The 25,692-nt window shown below is 37.6% G+C and overlaps 1 protein-coding gene across 1 annotated transcript in view; it reads right to left on the bottom strand.

Annotated features, from left to right (window-relative positions):
• The window catches only part of EPB41L2 (erythrocyte membrane protein band 4.1-like 2), a 135,410-nt gene that overhangs the window by 26,853 nt on the left and 82,865 nt on the right, over nt 1-25,692 (bottom strand). Inside the window, exons 6-10 of the mRNA XM_006885028.1 lie at nt 23,217-23,435; nt 22,879-22,966; nt 18,600-18,752; nt 18,009-18,106; nt 6,928-7,100 (exon numbers count right to left, since the gene is read on the bottom strand). Of these exons, the coding sequence (XP_006885090.1) occupies nt 6,928-7,100; nt 18,009-18,106; nt 18,600-18,752; nt 22,879-22,966; nt 23,217-23,435 (731 nt within the window). The remainder of the gene's footprint in view (nt 1-6,927; nt 7,101-18,008; nt 18,107-18,599; nt 18,753-22,878; nt 22,967-23,216; nt 23,436-25,692) is intronic.

Genomic DNA, 25,692 nt, shown 5'->3' with positions numbered 1-25,692 from the left:
AATAAGTTTCTTTTTAAAAAAAATGTAAACGACTTAAGTATCAAATCTAACTTTTGAAGAGTATATTCTAATCATGGACTGTAGGAGGAGCTCTAAGATCAGCTGAAACATCAGAATCGGGTCAAGCTGTTGAAATCACCATTTCTGAACACAATTTTAAATCTCAATATTCTCAAGCTCTGGAACCATTCGTGAACTAACTTCTAAATACATTTATTGCAGAAAGCACTTATATAATTATAAAACTAACTTGCTTCAGTAAGTTTTAAGCATTAGAATTCCCCCTATGGAAAACCTTTTCAATTTAATCATCAGTCAAAACTGTAACAAGACAACAAAGTTAGATTTAGGGAACACGCTTATATACTTATATCCTGCATCCTTCATCTTGAACTACAGTAAATCAATGCACACTCCTTTAGCAAACTAGGCTGTTGTATGATTCCTTAAATGCCCACATTCTCTAACAAGTAGGCAAATGCCTATAATACGGAGCAAAACACGGCTTCAGAGATCAGTAAGCTAAAATAGGTAGCAGATGAAACAGCCTCTATCTCGCTGTGGCTCCTGACTGAACCACTGAGGTTATTTAAAGAGCAGTTTACTACGTCGTTTGCTCAGGTTCCATGACACAGAGGTCTTTAGGCCTCAAGATCCAGAGCACTAGGACTATGTATATAGCTTAACACATCAAACTTGGGAGTCACCGAGTCCCATGGATCAAATGGTACCTCTTTTTTTTAGTCTTTAATAATTTAATATTTCCCCGCTGTTGTACATTTTCTTATTCCCCCTTCCCTTCCCCCTCCTCCGGCCCTCCCCTCAATGAACCCCTTATTCCAGATCGTTGTCATACATGTAATGCCTAATCATATATTCCTTCTGGACAGTTCTTCCCCTCATCTGATCTAATGCAGTGCTTATTATGTATCCACTCTTTTTCCAGTCTCTCCTCAACACCCCCATGTCTGTCCTACTTTATAACAGTGTTGTTATGTAATATTTGTCCTTTAGTGACTGAGATATTTCACTCAGACTAGTGTCCTCCAGGCTCCACCATGTTGTGTAGTGTTTTACAAGTTCACTGTTTTTCAATGCTGTTTAATATTCTATTCTGTGGATGCACTATAGTTTTTCTATCCATTCATTTGTTGATGGGCACTTGGGTTGCTTCCACCTCTTTGCTAATGTGAAGAATGCAGCACTAAATATGCTTGATTCACACTTCTCTATCAGCTCTACCCAGATCTTTTTCTTTCCTAGTCTTGGCCTTTTTCAAAATGCTGTTCACATACTTATACAACTTAGACTCAGCTATTTATACCAGGAACCTAGACTTTTTCTTGGACTCTGCTTCCATGCCTTGTATTGCCAATAAGCCCAGTAGGGTCTTTCTTCATATTTCTAAATGTGCCCAGGTATTTTTATCATTATTTCCAAAGCACCAAAAACACTTTTAAAGATTTTAACAGGCCTCAAAAACTTATCCTTTTGAAAGTCCACATCACAGCACATTACTAACTAAAATACACAAGTGATTTATACTATTACACTTACTTTCTTTGTTTTCTGTTCTTACCAAGATTTCATTATGTTTGCTTTGAAAAGTAAATTGCTATGAATATATCTCTCTAACTGGTAAGTGAATATTATTTCAAAGCACACAATACAAATATTACATACAAGAATTATTGCAAACTGAGAAAGGCTAACCTAGGAATGTTTTCAAATGTATTAGTATTGAAATTTTAATATAAAATTAAAGATTACTAATGTAGTTGGAAGCAGGAGTGGCATCTATTTCCTGAACAACATGTCTCTGGAAACTCTATGAACTTTGATAAATGTTGATAGTTATAGAAAGGCTTCAGGCCTTTCGTTCTTAGGGCTGCTATAAGTCATGCTCAACTCGATGGCAATCAACAACAACAATAATGTAGCCGACAGTAACTTGGGTGGCCTAACGGCAAGAAGCTGTGCTGTAATCCCTAAGATAAACGGTTCGAGTCCACCAGCTGCTCCACAGGAGATGATGGGTAATCTCCTCCGGTGTTTTTAACTGTCTCTGAAAACCCACCAGAGGGTCAGCTATAAGTTGGTTCCAACTCTATGGTACAACACCATCACAACAACAATGTAGTTGACAAAATGTTGACTTTCTAGACTTTTCAATATACTCATTTTACTTTGTAGTTTTATTTTTGCACTTAATGAGTCAATTTTTTTTCAGCCGATAGGTCTCAAATACTTTTAAGCATCCATGATAAGTTTTTATGTCCTATGTACTGTGTCTATGGTGCCAAGTGGTTAATTGGTCCTCTCCTACCCAAGGCCAGAACACCATCATTCTCACCTATAATACTTCTAATCAGCCTTCCTGTCTCCTCTCCTAACCTATTCAAATCATTCTCTATATCACACCAAGCGACATTTTCAAAAAATGCTGAAAATGCTTTTAAGTGTATGTATGCATGCATACACAAATGTATAGAAACATATATACTTTCTCTCATCTTTCAAACGTTTCCTAAAGCATTTAGAATAGAATCCACATTCTTTACCAAGCAAGGTTCTGCACTCTCAGGTCCTAGCCCATTTGTTTCTATCACTCTCTAGACACACATCTAATCCTAGACCTTAAGAAGGTTTCTTCCTCTCAGAAACTTTAGATGTGCTGCTCCTATCACCTAGAATGCCCTACTTTCTGTTCTGCTTATGCTTGCTACCTCAATTTTAATGCAAACTGTTTTTCAGACCATCTTTCCTGATAACTAACTGTGCCCACTTACTATTTACTCAGTAATCATCTGTCTCCTTTACTACCGTATTTATTCTGGTTGTTGCTTGGTCAAGTCAGTACTGTCCCATAATGGCCCAATGTAAAACAGAACAAAACACTATCTGCTGTGCCAATCCTCGCAATCTCTCCTGTACCCAAGCCTACTGATGCAGCCATAGTGTCAATCCAGCTCCCTAAAGATCTTCATCTTCTTCACTGATCCCTACTAAACCTGGCATCTTTTTCCATACAATGTTCCCATTTGATAACGTGCCCAAGGAATGTGAGACGATGTGGCCCTGTCCTTGCCTCCAAGGAGCATTCGGCTGCCCTTCCTCCAAGACACCTTGTCTGCTCTTCTGACGCTCTATGCCTATTCTGTATTTCTGGTCAACTTCACAATTCAAAGGCATCAATTTAGTCTTCCTTATTCACTGTTCACCTTCCACACACACATAAGGCAACTGGAACATCATTGCTGGGGTCCTCTTAAATGAGTGATTTGCCTCCTCTTCTGGTTTGATTTTTCAATTTTACCATTCCAGCTGGCTTTTACTAAGATACTTGATGTTTAGATATTAGATAACAGATTTTTACTTTCTATGTAATTAAAGTTTTGTTTTAATTTGCCAAATTTAAAGTGAGAAATAGTAATACATCTGTTTCTCTTTATGTAAAAGTAAGCGGAAAAAGAAATAAATGCCAACTCAAGCAAAAGGTCCACCATATATTAGAGAGTCCGGGGGAAAGGGCAGCTCAGTATCAGATCACAGGCTAGCTTTGCTCTGGAAAGATGACAGTCAGCCTGAACCAAAGCACTTGCTGGCTGTCTAGGCATGAAAAGCCTCCTATTTTCCACAATAGCACAATAATCCTTTTGAGGACTTGCTCATCTGATAGATTACAGTGTCCAAAACTCAGAGGAGAAAAAGAATGGTTTACTGTGCCATGTTTGTTGCTTTTTCTTGTGGAAATTATTGTTTTCAGATTCAGACCCTCTGTTCTAACTGCCTATTCAAGACGGTAGATTTCCTTGACTATAGTTCGTATATCACAAAGAAAATGTACAACTTTACTGTGATTTTTAGATGCTAAAACATGCAATATAGGAAATATAGAGCCTTATCATTTAAAATGAAGTGGAGAACAGTGTTCACGAAGAGCAAAACTTTCTTTCAGGGCATTATACAAAAGTGACTGTCGTTAGTCAGCACTCCATATAAATTCTGTGTCAAGGGGCAAAACTTAAACTGACTCTATGGCAGCAGACTCAGCTGGTTGGTTTTGATAGAGACAGTGTTTTAAAGAGCCCGTAAGTGGTGTAGTTAATACACCCGGCAACTAGTGGACAGGCTGGACATTTAGAAGGCTGGATCTGAATCCACCTGGAAGTGGCTCAGAGACAAGTTCGGTAACCTCCTTCCAAAACATCAGCCACAGAAAATTCTTTGGAGAACAGGCCTCGTCTGACAGACGTGGGTTCACCATCATCTGGAAACAATTAATCGACAAATGCTTGTTTTTTATGTACGCTAACAATTTACTAAATTTAAATCACTGCACTTCGGAATGTATGTATTTGAATAAAAATTTATGACTTTTTTAACTACTTTGGGGTGAGTTCTTCAAGTTATTTGGAAGATTCGTCAGGATCAAGAGTCAGTAACTACACAACAAAACGTCAAATCCAGGGAAACATCTGTGTCTGACTAGATCTCTTACCTATGTTTACTCTAAAGGTGATCTAGGAAAACCAGATCAAGGCCAATGAAAACTATTTTAACTGTTAAATTATCTGATTTTTTTCATCTACTTATTAAAATTATTCCAGCTTATATTTTAAAACATTAAACTAGTAGCAATCAAGAAGAAAGCACCTTTGGCTGGTAAAAAAACAACAGTAAAACAGGTAATTTCAAAAATTATTATATTAAAAACTTGAGCACCACAACAAGATAAAGGTAAATAATCCAATAGAAAAATGGGCACAGGATATGAACAGGCACTTCACCGAAGACGACATTCAGATGGCTAACAAACACATGAAGAAATGCTCAAAATCCCTAGCCCTAAGAGAGATGCAAATTAAAACAACTATGAGATATCATTTCACCCCAGTCAAAATAGCAAAATTTAACAGAACAGCAAGCAACAAATGCTGGCGAGGTTGTGGAGAAACTGGAACCCTGATTCACTGTTGGTGGGAGTGTAAAATGGTGCAACCCCTGTGGAAAGCAGTATGGCGCTTTCTCAAAAAGTTGCAAATAGAGATACCATTTGACCCAGCAATTCCACTACTGGGAATATACCCTGAAGAGACCATAGCTGACATCCAAGCAGATATATGCACACCCATGTTCATTGCAGCTTTGTTCACAATAGCAAGGAGTTGGAAACAACCTAAGTGCCCATCAACAAACGAATGGCTAGAGAAGCTGTGGTATATTCGCACAATGGAATACTATGCTGCATTAAAAAACAAGGAACTCATGCAATATTATTCAAAATGGTTGACTCTGGAGAACATTATGCTGAGTGAAATATCCCAGTCACAAAAGGACAAATATTACATGATGCCACTGTTGTAGAATGGGACTATCCTTGGGGTTAGGGAGACACTGAGTAAGATGGGTTCAATAACGTATACTGCACTGAAGCAGAGGAGGGAGAGAACCGTCTAAAAGAGAGATGTAACTGGGTATTTCTGTCATCACAGGAGACTAGAGCGAGGGCTACATGGTGGAGGGGACCTGGGGGAGGGTTTGTAAAACAATGAAAGAATCTTTTCTTTTATTTTTCCATAATTTTTGGACTCATGTACTTATAACTTGTTAGTCAAATTTGTGTCTTCTAGGTTGCAACACCCCCATGATACATCTTGAAGGATATGTACATGTACAGCCAAGCACAATCAATAAGAGTGCATCTGAATTCCAAAATCAATCTCCATAATAGTCTATGTGTTTCCTACTGCCAAAGGGGCCCTTTAGAGTAGTGAGAGAAGATCTTCACCCTGAAACCCACAGCGTCCCTTTTCAGCAGGAAGTAGCTAAGAGAATACGCCGTCCCCTTTTCCTTATGACTCAGGGTGAAGTCTCTCTCAGGGAGGAGTGATAGGGAATGGCAAAGGATACACTGACAAAGAAGATTAATCAGAACTGGCTTTGACAAGCACTGTGGCATTTGGACAAGAACAAACTGGGAGGAGGGTAGAGAGAATAGTGCAACAATGAATGAGTGGAAGCCCAAAATCTCTGTAAATGTTTATGAAAATTAATAAAATATAATTATAGAAAAAAAAACTTATTTGGAGAGTAATCAACCAATAACTATTCCTTATGGTAAAAACTCAGTTAATCCAATAACATTTTGCTGGGAAGAAAAAGTCTTCACTAAAAGCATTCTAATGTGAAATCATTATTAGCGCTTTTATAAAAATCTGCTGTTAACCCAAATTTGGACAGCATAATGAGTTACATATTAAGAAAAATAACATCAATTTCCCTGTGTTAATTACAAAACCTCAAAGATGAAGTTCAGTTCTAACAGTTGAAATGTATGTTACTTCTCTTTGTTGTTGTTCTGTGCCATCCCTATGTTTAACAGCTCTGCTCCCCGCACTCCACCCTGAGCCAGTCTCACTGTCCATCAAACTGGCTCCAATTCATAGCAACCCTATGTACAACTGAAGGAAACTCTGCCAAGTCCTTCAAGCTCCAGCCACTGTGTCAGTGCATCTCGGTGAGGGGCTTCCTATCTTTTGCTGACCCTCTACCATTCCAAGAATGACATCCTTCTCCACTGACTGGCTCCTCCTCTTAGCATGCAGTGTATTTCTCAGCAGCCAGTATCACGCTGGGGTAGCCGCGTGCTGCTATAGAAGCAAAGCTACTAGACTTTCAAATACCAGCAGGTGGTAGACTGGTTTCAGTGGAGCTTCCAGACTGAGACAGCCTAGGAAGCAGGATTGCCCATGCACTTCTGAATTGCAGTGTCTATGAAAAATCTTTAAGAAATACATATGTTATTTCTTAGAGCATAATCTTTGATGTTGTGAATAGTTTTTAATCTACTAGAAAGTTTGAGAAGCTTTATAACCCATAAAAGATACTGTCTGTAGAATGCAGAATCATTATAAAGGTATTTACTTCCATCTAGACTCCTGGAGGCCCGTTTACTAGAGGTGCGCTCAAAATGTGGTGCTGGTCTATCAATGAGGATGCTTGCTTGTCGGGTCTGGGCTTGGGTGCGCCCACTGTAGCGGAATTTGGATCCCAACGTCAAGAACTTGGCCTTTGGTGGCTGCTCTGGAGACACAAGTCTATAAAAGAAAAGCAAAAAATGGAGTAAAACTAGATTTAAACACACAAACACACATACACACAGAGAGAGGGAGAGAGAGAGAACAAATCCAAAACCAACTACATAAAGATTTTAATATCTCATCTTGTTACATGTTGTTGTTGTTATGCGCCATCGAGTCATTTGCGACTCATAGCGACCCTATGCACAACAGCCCTAAACCCTGCTCTATCCTGTGCCAATCACACTGCCTCCAACACACCCATCCCGATTACCCCAGTCACCAAATCAATCCATCTCATAGAGGGTCTTCCCCTCTTGTGCCGTCCCTCCACCCTCCCAAGCATGATGTCTCTCTCCAAGAACCCGTCCCTCCTTGCAACATGCCCAAAGTATGTCAGACGAAGCCTCAGTATCCTTGCCTCCAAGGAGTTGCTCAGTTTAATCCTCTCCAGGATGAATCTGTTTGTTTTCTTGGCAGTCCATGGTACATACTAATTAAATTTTCTAATAAAGGTCATTTATAAGCTCTCAGTTATGAAATGAATTAACTAAAGAAGAAAAAAACCCCAAACCCTCATTGCAGTCAAGTGGGAACCAACTTACAGCTGACTCTCTATAGGGTTTCTAAGACTGTAAATTCTATAGCAGGAGACTGCTCTTCTTTCTACCTTGGGGCTGTTTTTTGTACCTTGGGGCTGTTTGTTGTTCTATGCCTTTGAGTCCCAACTGACAGTTGACACGCCACTTAGTTTTCAGGGGCTGTAAATCCTAAAGGAGGAAACTGCCCAACTTTTTCTAGCAGAGCAGCTGGTGGATTCGAACTGCTTGTCACTAGGACAGCAGCACAAATCCTTACCATTAATTCACCAGTTAGTGGATTCAAACTGCCAGGAAGGCATGGCCTTTGGGCTAACAGTACAACTCTCCATGCAGTAAGCATGTTCCCTTCCCACCTGCAGCCCCCCAAAACAGACAGCCTCACTTTTCAAAAGCTCATTTTATACCACTTCATTTTACAAAGGCCTTAGTACAGTACCACTTGTTGATAACAGAAAGTTTTCTAAAAAACAGGAAAAGTGAAACTAACATTCAACAATTAGCTTTGCAGCTATTAAAGTGGGGACATGCATCCCAAGCAGTAAAGGGGCACTGGCAAGCTGCTTTCCAGAGAACTACCCTGAGCTGTCATAGCTTTGAAGCTTTGATCTCTGTCTGTGAACACTATATGTTAGTGTAATTTTTGGTTTGTTATGTGGTATGACTTGGAAAGTTGGTGTTTTAAACCTGAGACGCACAAAACCTTTTCCCATGTACGTTACGAGTAATTGCTTCTCCTCTTTACGCCATTTGGTTTACGGAAACTTCACAGGATCATTCTACTCTTGGCCTGGGGAAGGCCAGTGAAGCAACTACTGCTGTCCAGTGACTCAACTCACATTTCATCTTCCTCCCTCTTGGCAGCTTGCGGATTCAAATCAGTGACCTTCCTATTAATTGTTGTTTACTGTTGAATTGGAACTGATTCAAACTGACCCATGAGTGGGTTTTCAGCGGCAATAAACTGCACAGGAGGCTGCCCATCTTCACTCCACAGAGCAGCTGGTGAATCTGAACAGTGTGCTTTGCGCTGGACAGCAAAACTCTTTACCACTGAGCCACCAGAAGTACCTATTTATTTATCAATTAGTGAATTTTTATAACCAGCCCAACACATAACGTACTATACTACCAGGTTATACATCCAACTTTAGTGTGTAATGTGTCGGGCTGCTAACCGAAAGGTCAGCTATTTGAATCTAAGAAAGAAAGATGGACGGTCTTTTCCCTTAAAGACAAACAGCCTCAGAAACGAAACGTAGGGTAGTTATGGGTCTGAATGTGGTAGGATGTCTGTGGTTTTAATACCACTAGGAATGGGTTGGTTACCTTCATTATATAAAGGAAACAGGATTGTTGTAGGGTATATTTTGAGTTAATCTCTTTAGAGATGTAAAAGAGAGAAAAACCAGGCTGTCTAGGGAGAGGGAAGCTGGCAGAGCAGAGAGATGAGAGACATTAATCAGCACAAAGATCACCCAAAAGGAAGAGAAGCCTCCAGGACCAAGGGAGAGACAAGATTTTCCCCTCACCTGGCACCCTGAAGTTACACATCTAGTCCCCTAAATGACAAGAAAATCTCTGCTGAAACCATCATTTTATGGCATTTCTATGATGGTAGCACTAGATAATTAAAACATCCTCCTACAGAAAAGAGCTTCAGGATGGAGTTAAGATGAATAAATTTACATTTATATAGTCATAAGTAATATGTTTTTTCTCAACCTGAGCAAAAGAGCAGCTGTTTTCAATGTGTCCCAAAGGTTATTTATTTGTATTAGTTTAAGTCATTGATATAAACACATATGTCTAAATTCTGTTCCTAGCTTTAAGTGCCAAGTAGCAATCCATTGCCATTAGTAATTCTTAATATTTATGTCTATTTCTCTAGGGAAAGGAACATCTAACTCTGGAATCTGTTCCATCAAGTGAGTCCTTCTCATTAACAACACAACACACAGTGGATCTTTAGAGATGACTAAATAGCTTTTCTTGCCAGTATAGTTATACTGCTTAAGTCAAGGGTTCATAATAAAGAAGTCAACTTTTCTTGATGTCAAATAGTTCCAGACTGATGCAAAAGCTTGTTTTCAGTAAATGAGCCAATGCTGTCTGGAATTCAACTCAAATTGTCTGCTTTCATTGTCTGATCAAGTTGGCAAAAGTGTCTTAAAAAATTATTCGCAGGACTGTTCCAGAATATATTAAAAAGGAAAACTTCAGTCCCGACTCCTAGAGTACAGAGGGCTCTTTCAAAACTTGCTTCGGTATTTCTCCAGAAGAGTGGTTTCCTAGAGTTTTTGACCATTTCAAGTATTTCTAGAAATTCCGTACAATTTTAACAACTCTCCTGCTTTTGGTAAGCACTGAAAATCAAGTCAAGTCAAAGTTTAGCTGTGGTTAGTACATAAAAGATGTGGCCCTACATCAACTCAGGATTCTCAATAAAATGGAAGTCTGAAAATATTTATCCAGATATATAGCATGTAAGAATTAGAAAGAAGAATAATTATACTCTGGTTTTCTTGATCAATTCACCTAGAGTAGTCTAAGTGTTTCTCAGTAACTTGTCCACTTTCTTCCAATAGTCTTTGCAAGGAGACATAGATGATGTTGCTGAAATATTAAAATGTAATTAATGGCTAGTGCCTCTAATTGTACTATGGGAAGAAGAGTAAAAACCTAAAGTAGAAAAGAATCCTTAGCCATATTCTGGACTATCCTCTTTTCTTTAACAGCTAAGAAAACAGAAAACAAACAAAAAAGGCTAACTACACCTCCATACACTAATCACGAATAACTGAAGCAAGATAAGACTCGTTTGTCATGTTGTCATCTACGATATGCTGGCCCTTTCAGACTGAATATGGCCGTATTTCGCTATTTAGCAATCCAATCACTTCTGATCTAAAAATGCTATAAAAGAGAATAATGCTCTAGTGTATAATACTAGAATATTACTCAGGCAGGAAAAAAATTAAGTCTTAATTTAAGCTACAGATGATACAGAATCTGAACACATTATGCTGAATAAAATAAGTCAATCAGAAAAGGACAAATAGTATATGACTTCACTTAAATGAAAAGGCAAATATATAGAGGTCAAAGTTTATTAGTGGTTACCAGAGGCAGAAAGGGGGGAAAAAGGGTGATGTTAAATAGTGATAAGACAATGATACTGACTAAAATCAAGGCTGCACAGCTGACTATTGCAATTGCTTTCAAGAAACTGGATACCTGAAGGGGAAAAAAAGTAATTGGCAAGACAAATTTACAATAATAACTAAAATAAGACAAGTAGCTGTTGGGAGTGCTCACGTTCAGCAAAAATCCCATGGGATCTGGTTTCTTCGTTTAGGGCCTCTATTTGACTGGAGTAAAGAGCAGCAGGAAGAGGAGGAGGCTGTAGAATGTGTATCTTCACTGCCTTCCTGAAAAACAGCCTCCTTTGCCATGATACTAGAACTGGATGGCGTCTTGCCAATAATGTCGAACATTTTGATCAAAAATACAATAGAAGAATTCCAATCAGAAAGGAGATAAAGCAGAACAGATTTTTAAATGCTCAGGGACTTTGGACTTTATGAGGCCATGGAACTTCTGAAACTATTGCTCCAGGGCAAATTACTTAAACTTAAATAAAAAATACCTCCTGAAGGCTTCTTAAAACCAAATAATAAAAATAAATCTCACATTCATTGCCATTAAGTAGGAACAACCTCAAAGCTGACTGTCCAGTGGGTTTTCCAAGGCTGTAAATCATACTAAAGGAGGCTCATCTTTCTCCCAGGAAAGGTCGGTGAAATCAAACTGTTAGATAAATGTAGCCTTTGTGTTACAGTGTAACTTCCTATGAAGTACAACATCAGAGCTCCCTAAAGCCAAGTAAGTTTAGCTTAACTAAGTAAAGAAGCTCTGTCTTGATTACAGCTCTCTTTCAAAAACTATCTAAATGAGATTAAATTAACAAGAAGAACTCCAAAGATCAAAAAGCTATTTGAAAGATCAAAGATCACACATTGACTGCAACAATGGGTCTGAACATAGCAAGGATCATGAAAATGTCACAAGATAGGGTTCTGATCTGTTGCTCATAAATTGCTATGTGCCACTGACTTGAGTGAGTCGTAACAACATGATGAATATTCTCAACAACTGCAACAAAATAAAGAAAATTAAACAAAGAAAGAAAGTAGTCATTTAAAGAACAAAGGACCACTGGCGAGCTCATTAGTGAAATGATTAAGAAATGCTTATTCTTTTTTAAAAATGGTTTGGCCCAATGACATTTACTTTTATTATCTTTTCATGAAATATTCATAATAGCAACTAGGAAGTGAAGTGGGGGGAACCAACCCACTACACATTTCTAAAGAATACCTCAAAAGAAAAACATGTCTTGAGGACTTAAAAGCTTTCTCCAAAAAAGAAATTTAAAACTATTAGCAGGAACTCCAGGTATCTGTGTTTTGGAATGATAAAAATTATAAAAAGGATAAACATACATCGATTTTTTTTTAAGTATTTCTTTTCCTTTTCTAACAAAATGGATTTACGAGATCAAGATAAATGCTTTGGAAAAACAACTACAAATTAAGAAAACCTTCATTAGTGTTTTACCATGTTTATACAACTTCACACACATCTGTAGTAGGTCCTATGCAGAAGAGTTGTTGTTCTTGTACACTGTTGTGTCAGCATATCATCCAGTGGGTTGTCAGAGGCTATAAACTGTACAGGTCACTGACCATCTTTCTCCTGTGCAGCAGCTGGTAGATCAAAACTGCATGCCTTCTGTCTAGCAATGCAGCTCCTTACCAATGGACTCCCAGCGCTCCATTATAAACTGCTGTTGATTCATGGACTACTCACAGTTACCATATGAACAAGAGATCTGAAACCTGTTCTATTCTGTACCATCATCAGCATCTCTGACACACAGCGGGTCGCACCACTGTGTAAATTTATCTCATTGAGGGTCTTTCTCTCTTTGCTGTTCCTTCACCTTTCCAACTATGATGAACCTTTCGCAAGAATAGCTCCTTTAAACAACCTGCCCAAATATGTGAGATGAAGCTTCGCCATCCTTACCTGCAAGCAGCAATGGCCACACTTTCTGTAAGACATAACTGTTCTTTGGCAGTCCACAGGATATTCAGTACTCTTCTCCAATATCAACATTCGAAGGCACCAACAGTTCATCTGCCATACTGTTTTCACTGTTTGGATCTCAAATGTATAGCAAGTAACTGAAAACACCAGTCTCAATCAGACACATTATAATTTTCAAAATGACATTATTACTCTTCAGTATTTTACAGTGGTCCCTGACAGCAGAATTTCCCAATGAGACACGTCTTCTGATTTCCTGACTACTGGTGCCAAGGGTGCTGATTGTTGAGTTCAAGCAAGATGAAGTTGCTAAAAATGTCAATCTTTTCTCCATCTATCATGATGTTGTCTATCGGGCCAGTGGCAGGAATTTTTGTTTTCCTGATATTGAGATATAATTAATACTGGAGGCTGTAGTCTTTGATCTTCTACAGCAAGCACTTCAAGTCTTCCTCCCTTTCAAAAAGCAAGGTATGTTATCTGCATATTGCAGGTTGTTGATGAGTCTTCCTCTTACCTAATACCACATTTTTCTCAAAAGAGTCAAATTTCCTGAATGATTTGCTTGGCAAACAGATCAAGTAGGTATGGAGAAAGGATACAGACCTAATATACATCTTTCTTGATTTTAAACCATGCCGTCAGTGTTCTCTTGCTCTGCTTGGACAATGGCTTCTTGATTTAGTTATAATCTTCATATGAGCATGATTAAATTTTCTAGAATTTCTATTATTCTCAGTGTTAGTTACTGTGCGTAATCATTCACATAGTCAAAAGCCTCTGCATAATCAATAAAAAACACAGTTAATCTTCTGGTATTCTTTGGCCTATCTGTTCATTCTAATGGTAGTCCATGGGACAGTCGGTACTCTTCTCCAGCATCACTGTTCAATTCTTCTGCCATCCATATCCACTGTCCAACTCCCAGCAGGATAACAAATGATTGAAAAAACTATCGCCTGAATCAGACAGACCTCAGGCTCAAACTAACATCACTACTCCTCAAAAACTGGGCTGTTCTAGTGATCAATAAATATAGGCTAGATCACTAGCTAGGATCCCTTTATCACATTCCATTTTATAAAAATACCTTTCTAAGTTGCTGAAAAATGAAAAGACCTGTCCACATAGTAATTTAAAGTATTCTGTTAGTTATAAGGGCATTGTGTTTAAGAATTTTTTTAGTCCTTTTGTGCCAGGATTTTTGAGGATTAATGTTAAATGTTAAGTTCTATCACTTATCCTTTTATAGTCATAAATTAATAAAATAGAAATACAATATAAGCCACTATATTGATACAAGCACAATCATTATAAAAGGTAGGATCTCTTTTATATAGGCTGGGATATATAGGCAGGCAAATGTGTAAGTCTAGAGGAGAAAAATTTTATATACCATAATTTCTTCTTCTAAGAAAGAAAGATCATTCAGTCATTATTTAAATGTGAATTGGACTTATAACTAATAATCTCATTATGCACTTTGCAAAACACATTCTATATATAAAAAATGCAAAGAAATCTTTTAAATGCAAAGCCAAAGTCACAACTACCTAGCTGGACTTTTATTTATTTCAAAATGAAGAAAATACTTTCTTGGATGTTTATATATATACTCAATTCACCAGCTTATCATTTCTGATGACAAAGCTATCATTTAGAACTTGCAGTTAAATACAAAGAAATATCAAAGTAAAAAAGAACATGAGCATTAGCTAATTTTTTTAAAAAAAAGAAATTTACCTGAGGAGAAGTGTGGCATCAGGATTGGTGGAAAATCTATCAACAGTCTGCGTTATGCAGATGACTCAACCCTGCTCGCTGAAACTGAGGAGGACCTCATGCACTTGCTGCACAGGGTCAAGGACTGCAGCCTTCAGTATGGACTGAGGCGCAATGTCAAGAAGACAAAGATTCTCACCACTGGAACAATTGGTAGCATCAGGACGGATGGCGAAGAGATTGAGATTTTTCACAGCTTCAGTTTGCTTGGCTCCATGGTCAGCAAGCACTCTTGGCATCAGCAGCCAGGAAATAAAAAAACGTATTGCGATGGAAAGTCTGCTGTAAGGGACCTCTCTAAAGTACTCAAGAGCAATGGTGTCTCTCTGGAGACTAAGGTGCATCTGATACCTGCCATGGTCTTTGCAATCACTTGTTATGTATCAGAGAGCTGGACAATGACTAGGGAACATAGAAGGAGAATTGATGCCTTTGAGCTGTGGTGCTGGAGAAAAAGTATGGAATGTACCCTGCACTGCCAAGAAAACAAATAGATTCATCCTGGAGAGGGTTAAACCAGGCTACTCCTTGGAGGCTAGGATTCTGGGTCTTCGTCTGAAATACTTTGGACATGTTCTAAGGAGAGAAAGGTCCTTGGAGAGGGACATCATGCTTGGGAGGGTGGAGGGATGGTGCAGGAGGGGAAGACCCTCTATGAGGTGGATTGATTCAGTGACTGGGGTAATCGGAATGGGTGTGTCAGAGGCAGTGCGATTGGCACAGGATAGAGCAGGGTTTAGGGCTGTTGTACATAGGGTCGCTATGAGTCGCAAACAACTCGACGGCACATAACAACAACAAGAAGTCAACGATTACTTTAAAAATACAGGATGGGGGGGCGGGGGAGGAGGGGTTTGTGCGGGCAGAAGGGTGCAACAATGAATGAATGGAATCCCAAAAACTCTGTAGATGTTCATTGAAATGAAAAATAAACAACCTAAATTAAAAATAAAATACAGGATAAACTCATGAAATATTATACAAAATGGGTGACCCTAGAGGACATTATGCTGAGTGAAATATCTCTGTCATGAAAGGACAAATACTGCACTGTGCCACTGTTGTAAAACGAGACTGACATTGGGGTTGGGGGGAGACTGAGAAAGATGGGATAAATTATGTATACTGCATTGAAACAGATGAGGGAGAGAACTGTTTAAAAGGGATATATGATTAGATATCATTGTCATGACAGGAGTACAGAACAAAGGTTCCATAGTGGAGTGGACTTTGGGGGGTAGGGGGGTGTTGTAGAACAATGAAAGAATTTTTCTTTTACTTTTCAAAATAAAGGCTGCATAGTGGAATGAACTTGCGGGGAGGGATTGTATAACAATGAAAGACTTTTTCTTTTACTTTTTAAAGAGAAGAGTGAACTAGGGGAGAGGTTGGGAAGCTAGAAAAGTGCAACAATGAATGAATGGAAATCCAAACTCTGTAAACTTTCATTAAAATTAATAATGATAAAAAAAGAAAAAATACAGGAGAAGCAACAACTGATTTCTGTATAATCACATCAAGATCACGTAGCAAATATTTTGTTGATACCTACCTTTATAGTCCATATTATAAACTCTACATTGATTCTTAACATCATTACAGTAACACAAAAATCATTTTAAAAAACCTGTCATTCATTTTTAGGAATACAGAACTATAATGGGGACAAACTTTTATAGAGTATTAAAGTCTCTGATCAAGATGATCTAAGTAATAATAAACCAAAGCAGAAATGAAACTTTTATATACTAATTAAGAAGCATAATATTGTATTAAAAAAAATCTTGTCATTACACATCTAACATGATGATTGAGGCTTCTCTAGAGAAAATTAAAAAGTACTTTAAGGAAAACTTAAATATCAACTTAAGCATATCAATTACTAAAGTGAATCATTTAACATGAATGCTACAGGTTTCCATAAAGCTTCCACGGAACTGGCTGAGGACACAAATTTACTTGGAATTATTGTGCTACAATGTGTCAAGTTTAAGTGGAAGATTAATTTCAAACAAGAAAATCCTATGTTATTTCTTTTATTTGAAAACCAACAAAATAAAAAACCTCTGAGAAATTCTAGAAAGCACATTTACTATAAATACAATGGAACAGTACAGCATTCAGAGCCCCACCAGTTACTAACTGAATGACCAAGGGCATGTTCCTTAACGTCTCTGTAACTCAGCTTCTCCATACTTAAAGTGAAGGTAACATATATGCCTCATATGTTTTTGTAAAGATAAAATTAATACATGCAAAGTATTTATGACAGGATGGGCCATATTAAATATTCAAGCTAGAATAACAGTTTTATTATGTTCTTGGTTCTACAATAAGTCTCACTGATTGCCTATCATTCAGTAGAAAAAACTATTTTTTCAATGGCTTCAATTTGAAAGTAATCGAAATTTCTAAAGACATCAATGCACTTTTTTCAATAAACAAGTCCCACTGTTCTGATTCAATGAGCTTTCCAGACAGATTAAGATTTGTCCTTTTGAAGAAAGAGCTCTAGTGGTACAGCTCAGTCTGCTATTTGAAAGTTTGGCAGTGTGAATCCACCAGCTGCTACACAGAAGAAAGATGGGAATTCTACTCTCATGAAGATTTAAAGCCTCACAAACCCAATGGAAGGTTGTTAGGAGTCTTGAGTTGATGGCAGGGCCTGGGGAGTGCTGGTGGTGTTAGGTGCCACTGAGTTGAGAACAATTAGTAATGACCCTCTGAGTAACAGATCTGAACCCTGTCCTATCCTATACCGTCCTCACAACATCTGATACAACAGAGCTCATTACTGTTGGCACTGTGTCAACCAATCTGACTGAGAATCTGCCTCTCTTTCACTGCCCCTCTGTCTTTCCAGGTATGATGCTACTCTCCAGTCAACAGGCCTCTCCCAGCAACATGCCCAAAGTATGTGAAGCTTTTTCCTCTTGCCTCCAAGAAGCACTCTGTTTGTACCTTCTGAGTAGTGCTATCTAATATTTTGGGGAGTAAAGTTGTACAAGTTTAAGTAGCACAGAAATTCCTGCTAGACTATGAGGAAGACAATGTTTTAGATCAGGCTGATTTCCGGCCTTCACTCAGGGGGTATAATGTTGTGTTCAACAGGCAACCACTTCTACGCATTAGCAAAGAGCAATAAAGTCTGGTTCTGATGCATTCACTACACCATATACTTAACACTTCTCAATAAGTATACCTTTGAGTTGATTCATACTCAAAGTGGCCCTGCGTGACAGTGCAGAAAGGCATCTAAGGAATCCTAGATTGTGATATTTATGGGAGCAGAAAGCCAGGTCTCTTCACTCACAGAGCTGGTGGGTTCAAACCATTGATCTTCTGCTTACCAGCCTAATGCTTAGCCATTACACCACCAGGATTCTGATTAGTTTCCGTTTCATAGGAAACCAAGCTGTTTTATTAAAAGTACCTGTAAAAAGTATGATGTTCCACGCATACTTTCCATAACCTTTTTGCCGCTCGGTGCTTTGGCAGTTTGAATCCAATAGTGCTCTCAAACTGTTCCAGCTGGAATAAATCCAGAAAGTAAGTTAGTACATTTTATTGATTGGAAGTTAGGGGAAAATATGGATCCAGATGTTCCTGTAACAAGTAGTTCTTCTCGAAGAAGGTAAATATTAGAATACCTAATTTTTATAGACATGCAATGCATTGAAAATGAATTCTAAATTATTCATTTAAACAAAAGTCTTTCAATGTTGACTAAAACTCATTTTGCCAATTCCCCATCTAACTTGTACCATACAATTCATTCAATAAGAAAAATGAGAGTCTATCATATGCTAGGCTATTTCATACTTTTTCTTTTCCTTGAAAAGCTCAATTCCTGCTTTTAACAATCATCAAGAATATGTCATCAAGAATCCTGACCTTTTCCTTTCTCACTTTCTTTACTTTTCTACCACAGAAGAATGACGACTAGTTCGTCTGCTTAAAAAAGTGGGAACGAATTCTGGTAGCTTGTGACTGGCTATAAAGAGGGTAACGTGATATTGCTTACCTCAGCTGGTCTCACTTTAATGTAGAAGTTACTGCGTTTATAGGAAATTTTCAAGATTTTCGGCCAAGCAAAACGATTGATTCTCAGTCTGTCTTTGTAAATGAGAAGTCCATTAGCACACACGCCCAGTTTGATGTCCACGCCTTCAGAGTCCTGCCAACAGCCATAACCATTTGACCACTGTTAGAGCTGGGAAAGTTATATAGTTCAGGAAGCTATGTCGCTCAAGCTGTAACCAGGAATGTCAACTTAACCGATTTGAATTTCAAATTTCAGCTGGAGAGCTAATAATTAAAATAGCAGATAGAGCCCACCACACATCTTATATCTATTCATTTTTAAGAATCAAACTGATTTGTTAAAGGGTTACTGCAATAACTGAAGGATCCAATACTATCAATAAGGATGTCTGTTAGCTCTAGAGCAAGAGCTAAAGAGGAAGAAAGGAAACAACTAGATTTCAGATAGCCTAAAGACAGAGCACTTTAAATGAGTTTTGCTAGAACACTAAGGGACAGTTCACTGAACTACTGTGTGGTACATTCAGCCATTCTATTTTAGGCGAACTGATCTCAGTAGATTATGTTCGCCAATTGTTAAAATTATGTCTAGGTTCTCTAAGAGATTAATCTTTCATTGGAAAGATCTTGTCTACGCTGACCAAGCTGAAGTCTCTGAATTCTTTTAAGGAGTTTATCAATAACTCAAAGTGCATCCACCAGTTATCATTACAACATTCCTTTGGATAGCAGATATCAAAAGACTACAGACTATTCTTGAGTGTATTAAGGCCAATTCAGTCACCAGACCTTAAGTTAGAAAGACTTTTTAAAAACAAGTAATAGTGAAAAATTATATCCTCACATTTTAAGTATGCTTAACATCTAAGATGTGTTATATTCAAAACATAAAAAATAATGTATACAAACTTTATGAACTTTGTAAATGTAAACCAGTATAAAATAAATAAATTCTTTTAAAAAAGGGGGGAAAGCATTATTTACTTTTCAAGAGAAAAATGGATCTTATTTAAGATATACTAAACTGCACAGTATTATCCAGAGACGTTCATACTTTATGGTATCATTAGAAACATGGAGAAATTCTTGTAACACATAATAAAAGATCGTATTTTCCTTGTCTCAACTCAGTTAAAATAAATAACATTTCAATAGCCTTATTTTTACCATGAAAAAATTAACATAATATTTGGTTTTTAAAACTATAGTAGTACCAGGTCATTGATTTCACTGCTTTCTCTGCCAGGTTACTAAAAAAACTCATGTACACAAATGAAATTACATTAGACTACCTGTTCAAGTTTTTATGAAAGAAATCTATGGAATTTCTTATTCATTCCACTATGGTAGACATAATGCTCTTTAGGAAAAAAGTAAAAAACTAGAGCGAGGTAGGCAAAAGGTGCCCAAGCCACTTGGCACCAGACCCAAATGTCAGGGTTGCCAAAAATATCACTGGCCATGGTGACAGGGCGTAAGAGGAAAGACTGCAAGAGACAGTGTGTTCTCAATACAACTAAGGAGGCATCCCTCATTTGAAACATTGAACAAAGACCTCTACTCCAAAGCAATCTTTGGACAGAACACTGAAATTATTTTATCTTTGTAAAGAAACAAAACCTAGATTCAAAGACTGGTGCATTTAGGGTGAATCCAGATAATCTTTTAGAGCTGGCAATGTGTTTGTTAACAGAAATTACAGATAAATAGTAGCAAGCAAAAGGGAGGAAAAGCAAATACTCTGTATCGTCTTCCATCACACAGCAACAAAGTCAGAAAAATAAGACCAAGGGCATCCTTCCCTCCCTTCTTTTCTGCCCCTCGAGAAGCTGAGGGGCATACTATATGGGTATAAACAGGATCCCATGTCCACCTGGCTTCTCCTATACAAAGTTCTATAGGGAAAGACTATGGTAAGTTCTGGAAGCATATCAAAAAAAGAACCCCATTCTCATTCTAATTCTCTCTGCACCTCTCTGTCAAGAGTCCACCCTTATTATAATGTTCAGGACTGATCATTAAAATAATAAGTAAGCATAGTTTTAATGCTGCCAGTCTTATAGTAAAAAAAAAAATTAAAAATAATCAATTGCTCTCACCTATAATTTTTTCATCTTATTTTGTTGATGACTAAAGAAAAATCATGGGGTGGAGAGAGCCCCTCAATTCAATCTCTCTCAATTTATTCTGTGTATCATCAAAAACTATAATTAAAAAAAACAAACCCCCTGATCTTGGACAACAATCTTGAAATCTTGCCATTTAAGAAATTGTTTGATTTATCAACAAAGTAAGAGGAAGAAAAATTAATGTGACAAGACAAGCAGAATCGAGAGGCAAGAGAGGCCTAGTGAGGTCTTTTCTGGCCCTAAGTCCATTCTTCCCTTATACATGTTTTTCTCCCACCCATGCCAAGCCCAATCCCAGTGAAGGAATTTTTCTTTTACTTTTCAAAAAGCGAACTGGGGGTGAGGGTTGGGCAGGGAGAAAAATGCAACAATGAATGAATGAAAAACAAAAATCTCTGTAAATGTTTATTAAAATGAATAAATTTTCTTTAAAAAAGGAGGGGGCTGAAAAAGACGTATGTGTTATAAGTTCTGTTTTCTAGCCCTTATAGGATTTATCAGAAGATAACAAATAAACAGGACTGATAATAACTGTCATTTTCTAAAAGTCATTCTCTATACTGGTTTATGTGGTTGTAAAAGAAAAACAAGGATCCCTGGTGACCCAGTGGATTAAGCGTTGGGCTGGTAATTGAAAGGTCAGCTGTAGGGCTCCAATAGCCATTCCACAAGAGAAAAATAAGGCACAGTCTGCTTCTGAAAAGATTTAAAGTATTAGAAAACTCTAAAGGGCACTTCTACTCTGTCCTATAAAATCAGTGAGTTGGCAATGGCAGTAGGTCTGGTTTTGGTTTGCGAAATAAAAACATTTAAATCTTAAATGAAATAGCCTATGTAGAAATACTTTAAAAAAACTGAAAGGGCTGTAAGTTCTGGTAGTTTAACATATACTACCAAAGATCATTTACTGACATGGGAAAATGTAAGGAAAACTGCTCAGAGATTAAAAAAAAAACAACAGGAAAATGTTTACCAAAATATTAACAGTGCTTATTTCTTTATAAAGAGATTTTTAAGTGATTTTGATATTTTTCTGTTGCTATATCTTTATTTTACATAGTGAATCTACATTTCCACAATAAGGAAAAATATTTACTGAATAAAGGAAATCATTGAAGGGAGATAAGTGTTTTGCAAAATAAAGTACTATTAATAACACAAAAGGAAGGAAGATATTTTTAGGTGGAGTCTCCTTAGAGCTATCTCAAATAAACCAGTCTGATCTCCTAGGCTGCATTTAAAAACTGACAATGGCTTTCTAAAGCATTTGTCTCATTAGGTTGAGTTGGCTCAGGACATATTTTTCAAAATCAAATCCATCCTCCTACCAATCTCTTACTATCTTGGCCTCTCCTCACTATGTTATCATTCTAATTAAAATCTTAAGGTATGAGGGAGTGCTGGTGGCCTAATGGCAAGAAGCTGCACTGCAATCCCAGAGGTACATGATAAAAAATCCACCAGATGCTCTGCTGGAGAAGGAGGGGCAATCTCCTTCTGTACCAGTCAGATCCAATTTGATGGTACATACACATAAAATAATAAAATTTTTTTAAAAATTTAAAAAAAATCATAAGGTATGTGGTTAGATTCTTCTCAGCGAACATTAATTTTTGTTCCACCTGAGAGTGCTTTGTCACCTCAAGTCTAGACCACACCACTCTGTCCCTAAGTCCAAAACAGAGAGACCTACAGTGAGGAGCACCTTTGCAGCAAGAGCTTTTAGGAGGGTGGACAGAACCACGCCATTTTCACCCCTTTTGGCTGCTTGGATGTGGGGTACTAGGAAGGGGTAGGGACTGATAGACAGTAATTGTCACAGCAGAAGCTGGAACTCAGAAAAAATAAGATGAGGAATAAAGAAAGAATGATTAAAAAGAGTGATAATGTAGGTCTTAAGAAAAGTACATACTGAAAGATATACAAAGGTTGGGAAGGATGAAGTTGAGGGAGAATGCGTGATCTTTCCCTCAAACAAAAACCCCATTATCAGCCACCACAAAAACTGAGTTAAGAAGCTTTCCCCCAAAAGTCACATCTTCAGAAATAATATCTTCAGACACTGGAGCACTCTCAAAACTCTATCAACAAACTAGAACAATGTCTCCTCCACTGTTGTGTTTACAGTACCTTGGCATGATGCAGGTCAACACCATACATGGAGAGTCTCTTTGCATTCTCTAAGAACTGAGAATCAGCTTGTGCTGGAGATAAGCCCCTAAGAATTAAAAGAAGCAATACCATACTATTAGTAGTTGCAAATGTGGCTAAAATGGAAGAGGATAAGGGTAAGCACAGAGAGCTAAAGTAGAGGGAGTAACCTTGACAAATTCAGAGAAGGTGTGAACCACCAACTTTTCAGTTAGTTGAGCATGTAACCAATTGTGTCACCCAAAGGCTTTTAGCAAGTGTTTTAAGTTAAACTGACCCTGGCCTTTCTCTCTCTCCAGTAAGCAAAATCAACAGACCTATGGGTTTTATGCAGCTCTGCCACTTTTTCTTCCAGCTCCTTAGTCTGCATCGGGGCAAACTGGAAGTTACTGAGGTCATCAAGGCCATGTTCTTCAGAGTCATAGTCCCCAAGTTCAGCCTGCAGTGTGTAGGATCCCAGGAGGGCGTGAGTCACAAAAGAGCAGGGCAAGCGACCAGAGGCAATGTCCTGCCTGAGCTGAAGGCACAAGAAGTATCTGCACGGAGCAGAGAAAGAATAATTCGTTAAGACGGTAGCAGTCACAATTCCTGAGTCTTAGTATTTCTTTAAAAATAAATTTATAATATAGGCATTTTTGATACCTCATAGCAAAAAACAGTCTTCTCTCATAAGAAGCCCCATTTTGTTCCTCGGAGTTCTACCCCTTAGTGCCTTATCTAAAGAAAATGAGTCTAGAGGTCTAAGAAGAATGTAAATTCTGAATTGATGTTCTAGTAACATTCAATCTGTTTATTAAAAGAACTTTGTGTCTGAAGGCAAAATTCCAATCATGTAAACTCTCTCATTACATTAAAAAATGCTAACAAAAATTAGTATTACTCTAAATAAAACAGCAAATATTGAAAAAGTAAACAATAACGGTGGAGTATTAAGCATTCCCAAGAAAAGCTAAAGATACACAATCTTTTTTATTCTTTCACCTTTTTCCATAGTAATATCTTTTCATAAGGCATCTTTTTAAATATATGTACTTTGTTTGATATATCTGAACTTTGTTTTAATACTCTTACTTGCCTCATCTAGAGAGAGATCTAAATAAGTATAGAAAAAGCACAGAATTTAGAAGTGGGAAGAGCTTATTTTTAAGTGGGCAAGTTAACATACTTAACTGTGACATGTAAGAGTTCTACTTGCCTCTGAAGATGAGAATAAAATGAAGTAACATAAATATCTGGCATAGGAATCGGGGAGGTTTAATAATTATCATCATTATATTGGCATATTACATACGATCATTCAAGAGGAGCTCTGGTGTCGTTAGTGGTAAGCATCGCGCAGCCAATGCAAGGCTGCATGGTTTGAATCCACCTGCCGCTCTGTGGGAGGAAGATAGGCAATCTCCTGTGCTATTTACTACCTCTGAAGACTGTGTGGAGGGTCACTTACGGCTTGGCTCCAATGAGACAATGTTCTCCCTAGTTTCCTGGGGAGTTCTAGTGACATAATCAATAGTGCCTTGTGCTGCAAACTCAGAAGCTGCACCTCTCTGGTGAACTGATTCTACCAGTGACTCCATGGGAGAAATAAGCGCAATCTCCTCCTTTGCTATTTAAAACCTCTGAAACCCAAAGGAGAATGGGCTATGAGTTGGTTCCAAATTGATGTCAATGAGTTTGAGGGGATTTTTGTTTTTAAATTTTTTAAGTGACTTACTGTTCAATTATAAAACATGTGTTCTCTCCTTCTTGGGAAAGCTGCAGAAGCTTATTATTTATGTTCCAGGAGGTGGTTTTTGTTCTTTTATCCACTCTTTTTATGACATCTCTAATCCTAATCTTGACTCTTAAACTTAACCTCTTGCTAATCCATCACCAGTGACCCATTTCCAAACTAATATTCTTGGAGCTCCTGTAAAGGCTGTCATTTCCACTGGCAACTGGCTGACTTCTTCCTGAGGATACTTTTGCCTTGACTGTGTTTCAGGATCCATTCTCTACTTGATCTCTACCCACCATCTTCAAAGGGAATCGCTTGACTTGGGTCCCAGTCTTCCCTTTTGAGTAAGAGGAAACATTTGAGGATGAGGCTTCAAAGATCACCTTGTTTATTTAGTCCTGTATCATCACTCAAATCTACCACAAGGTAGGGCAGGGGCTCAATTTATCACCATTTTAATCCTGCAGGTAAGTTAGCTCTGTACATACTACATAGCAAGTAGTCAATGATTTTCTGAAGGAATCAGAGTCTTTATATTATAATTTTTATATTTTTATGCATGTTATAAGGAGCTCTCTTTTTGAAGAGGGTTATATATGTTCTTTACCTCCTAGAAAATTTGTATATTTGTACTATTTTAGAAATGGGTTTTAAAAAAAAAAAAGCAAACGAAAAAAATACCAAATCCAAACAGCTCTGGTCACAAAATACCAACCACAAACCAATGCTTAAAAAAAAAATTTTAACTAAAATGCGAGCTATCTTCAAGTTCTCTGAGTAGAATCAGTTAACAGTGCTGTTTCTGCATATCTCATAACATTTAAACTTACCACAAAGATTCTACTAGTAAAATCTCACTACTTCATTTGGTATTGCTGTTTTTACTAATTTCTTCTATTTGCAAACCCTAAGTCTATGACCTAAAACCTTTAAATTATTACTGTAAATGCTTCCATATCTCCAGAACTTTATCTTGTTCAGACAGCAAGAAGAAGGATTCTTTAATCATTATTTTGAAGAGTGGTATTGCTCTGTACAAATGCTACCACACTTTCTAAATGTATGTTGTTGTTGTT

Source organism: Elephantulus edwardii, unplaced genomic scaffold (assembly GCF_000299155.1).
Source record: "Elephantulus edwardii isolate Elephantulus edwardi_28Jun2011 unplaced genomic scaffold, EleEdw1.0 scaffold00039, whole genome shotgun sequence".
NCBI classification, from domain to species: domain Eukaryota; kingdom Metazoa; phylum Chordata; class Mammalia; order Macroscelidea; family Macroscelididae; genus Elephantulus; species Elephantulus edwardii.
Note: the sequence above shows the minus strand (reverse complement) of the source record. Positions and strands in the feature narration are given on the sequence as shown.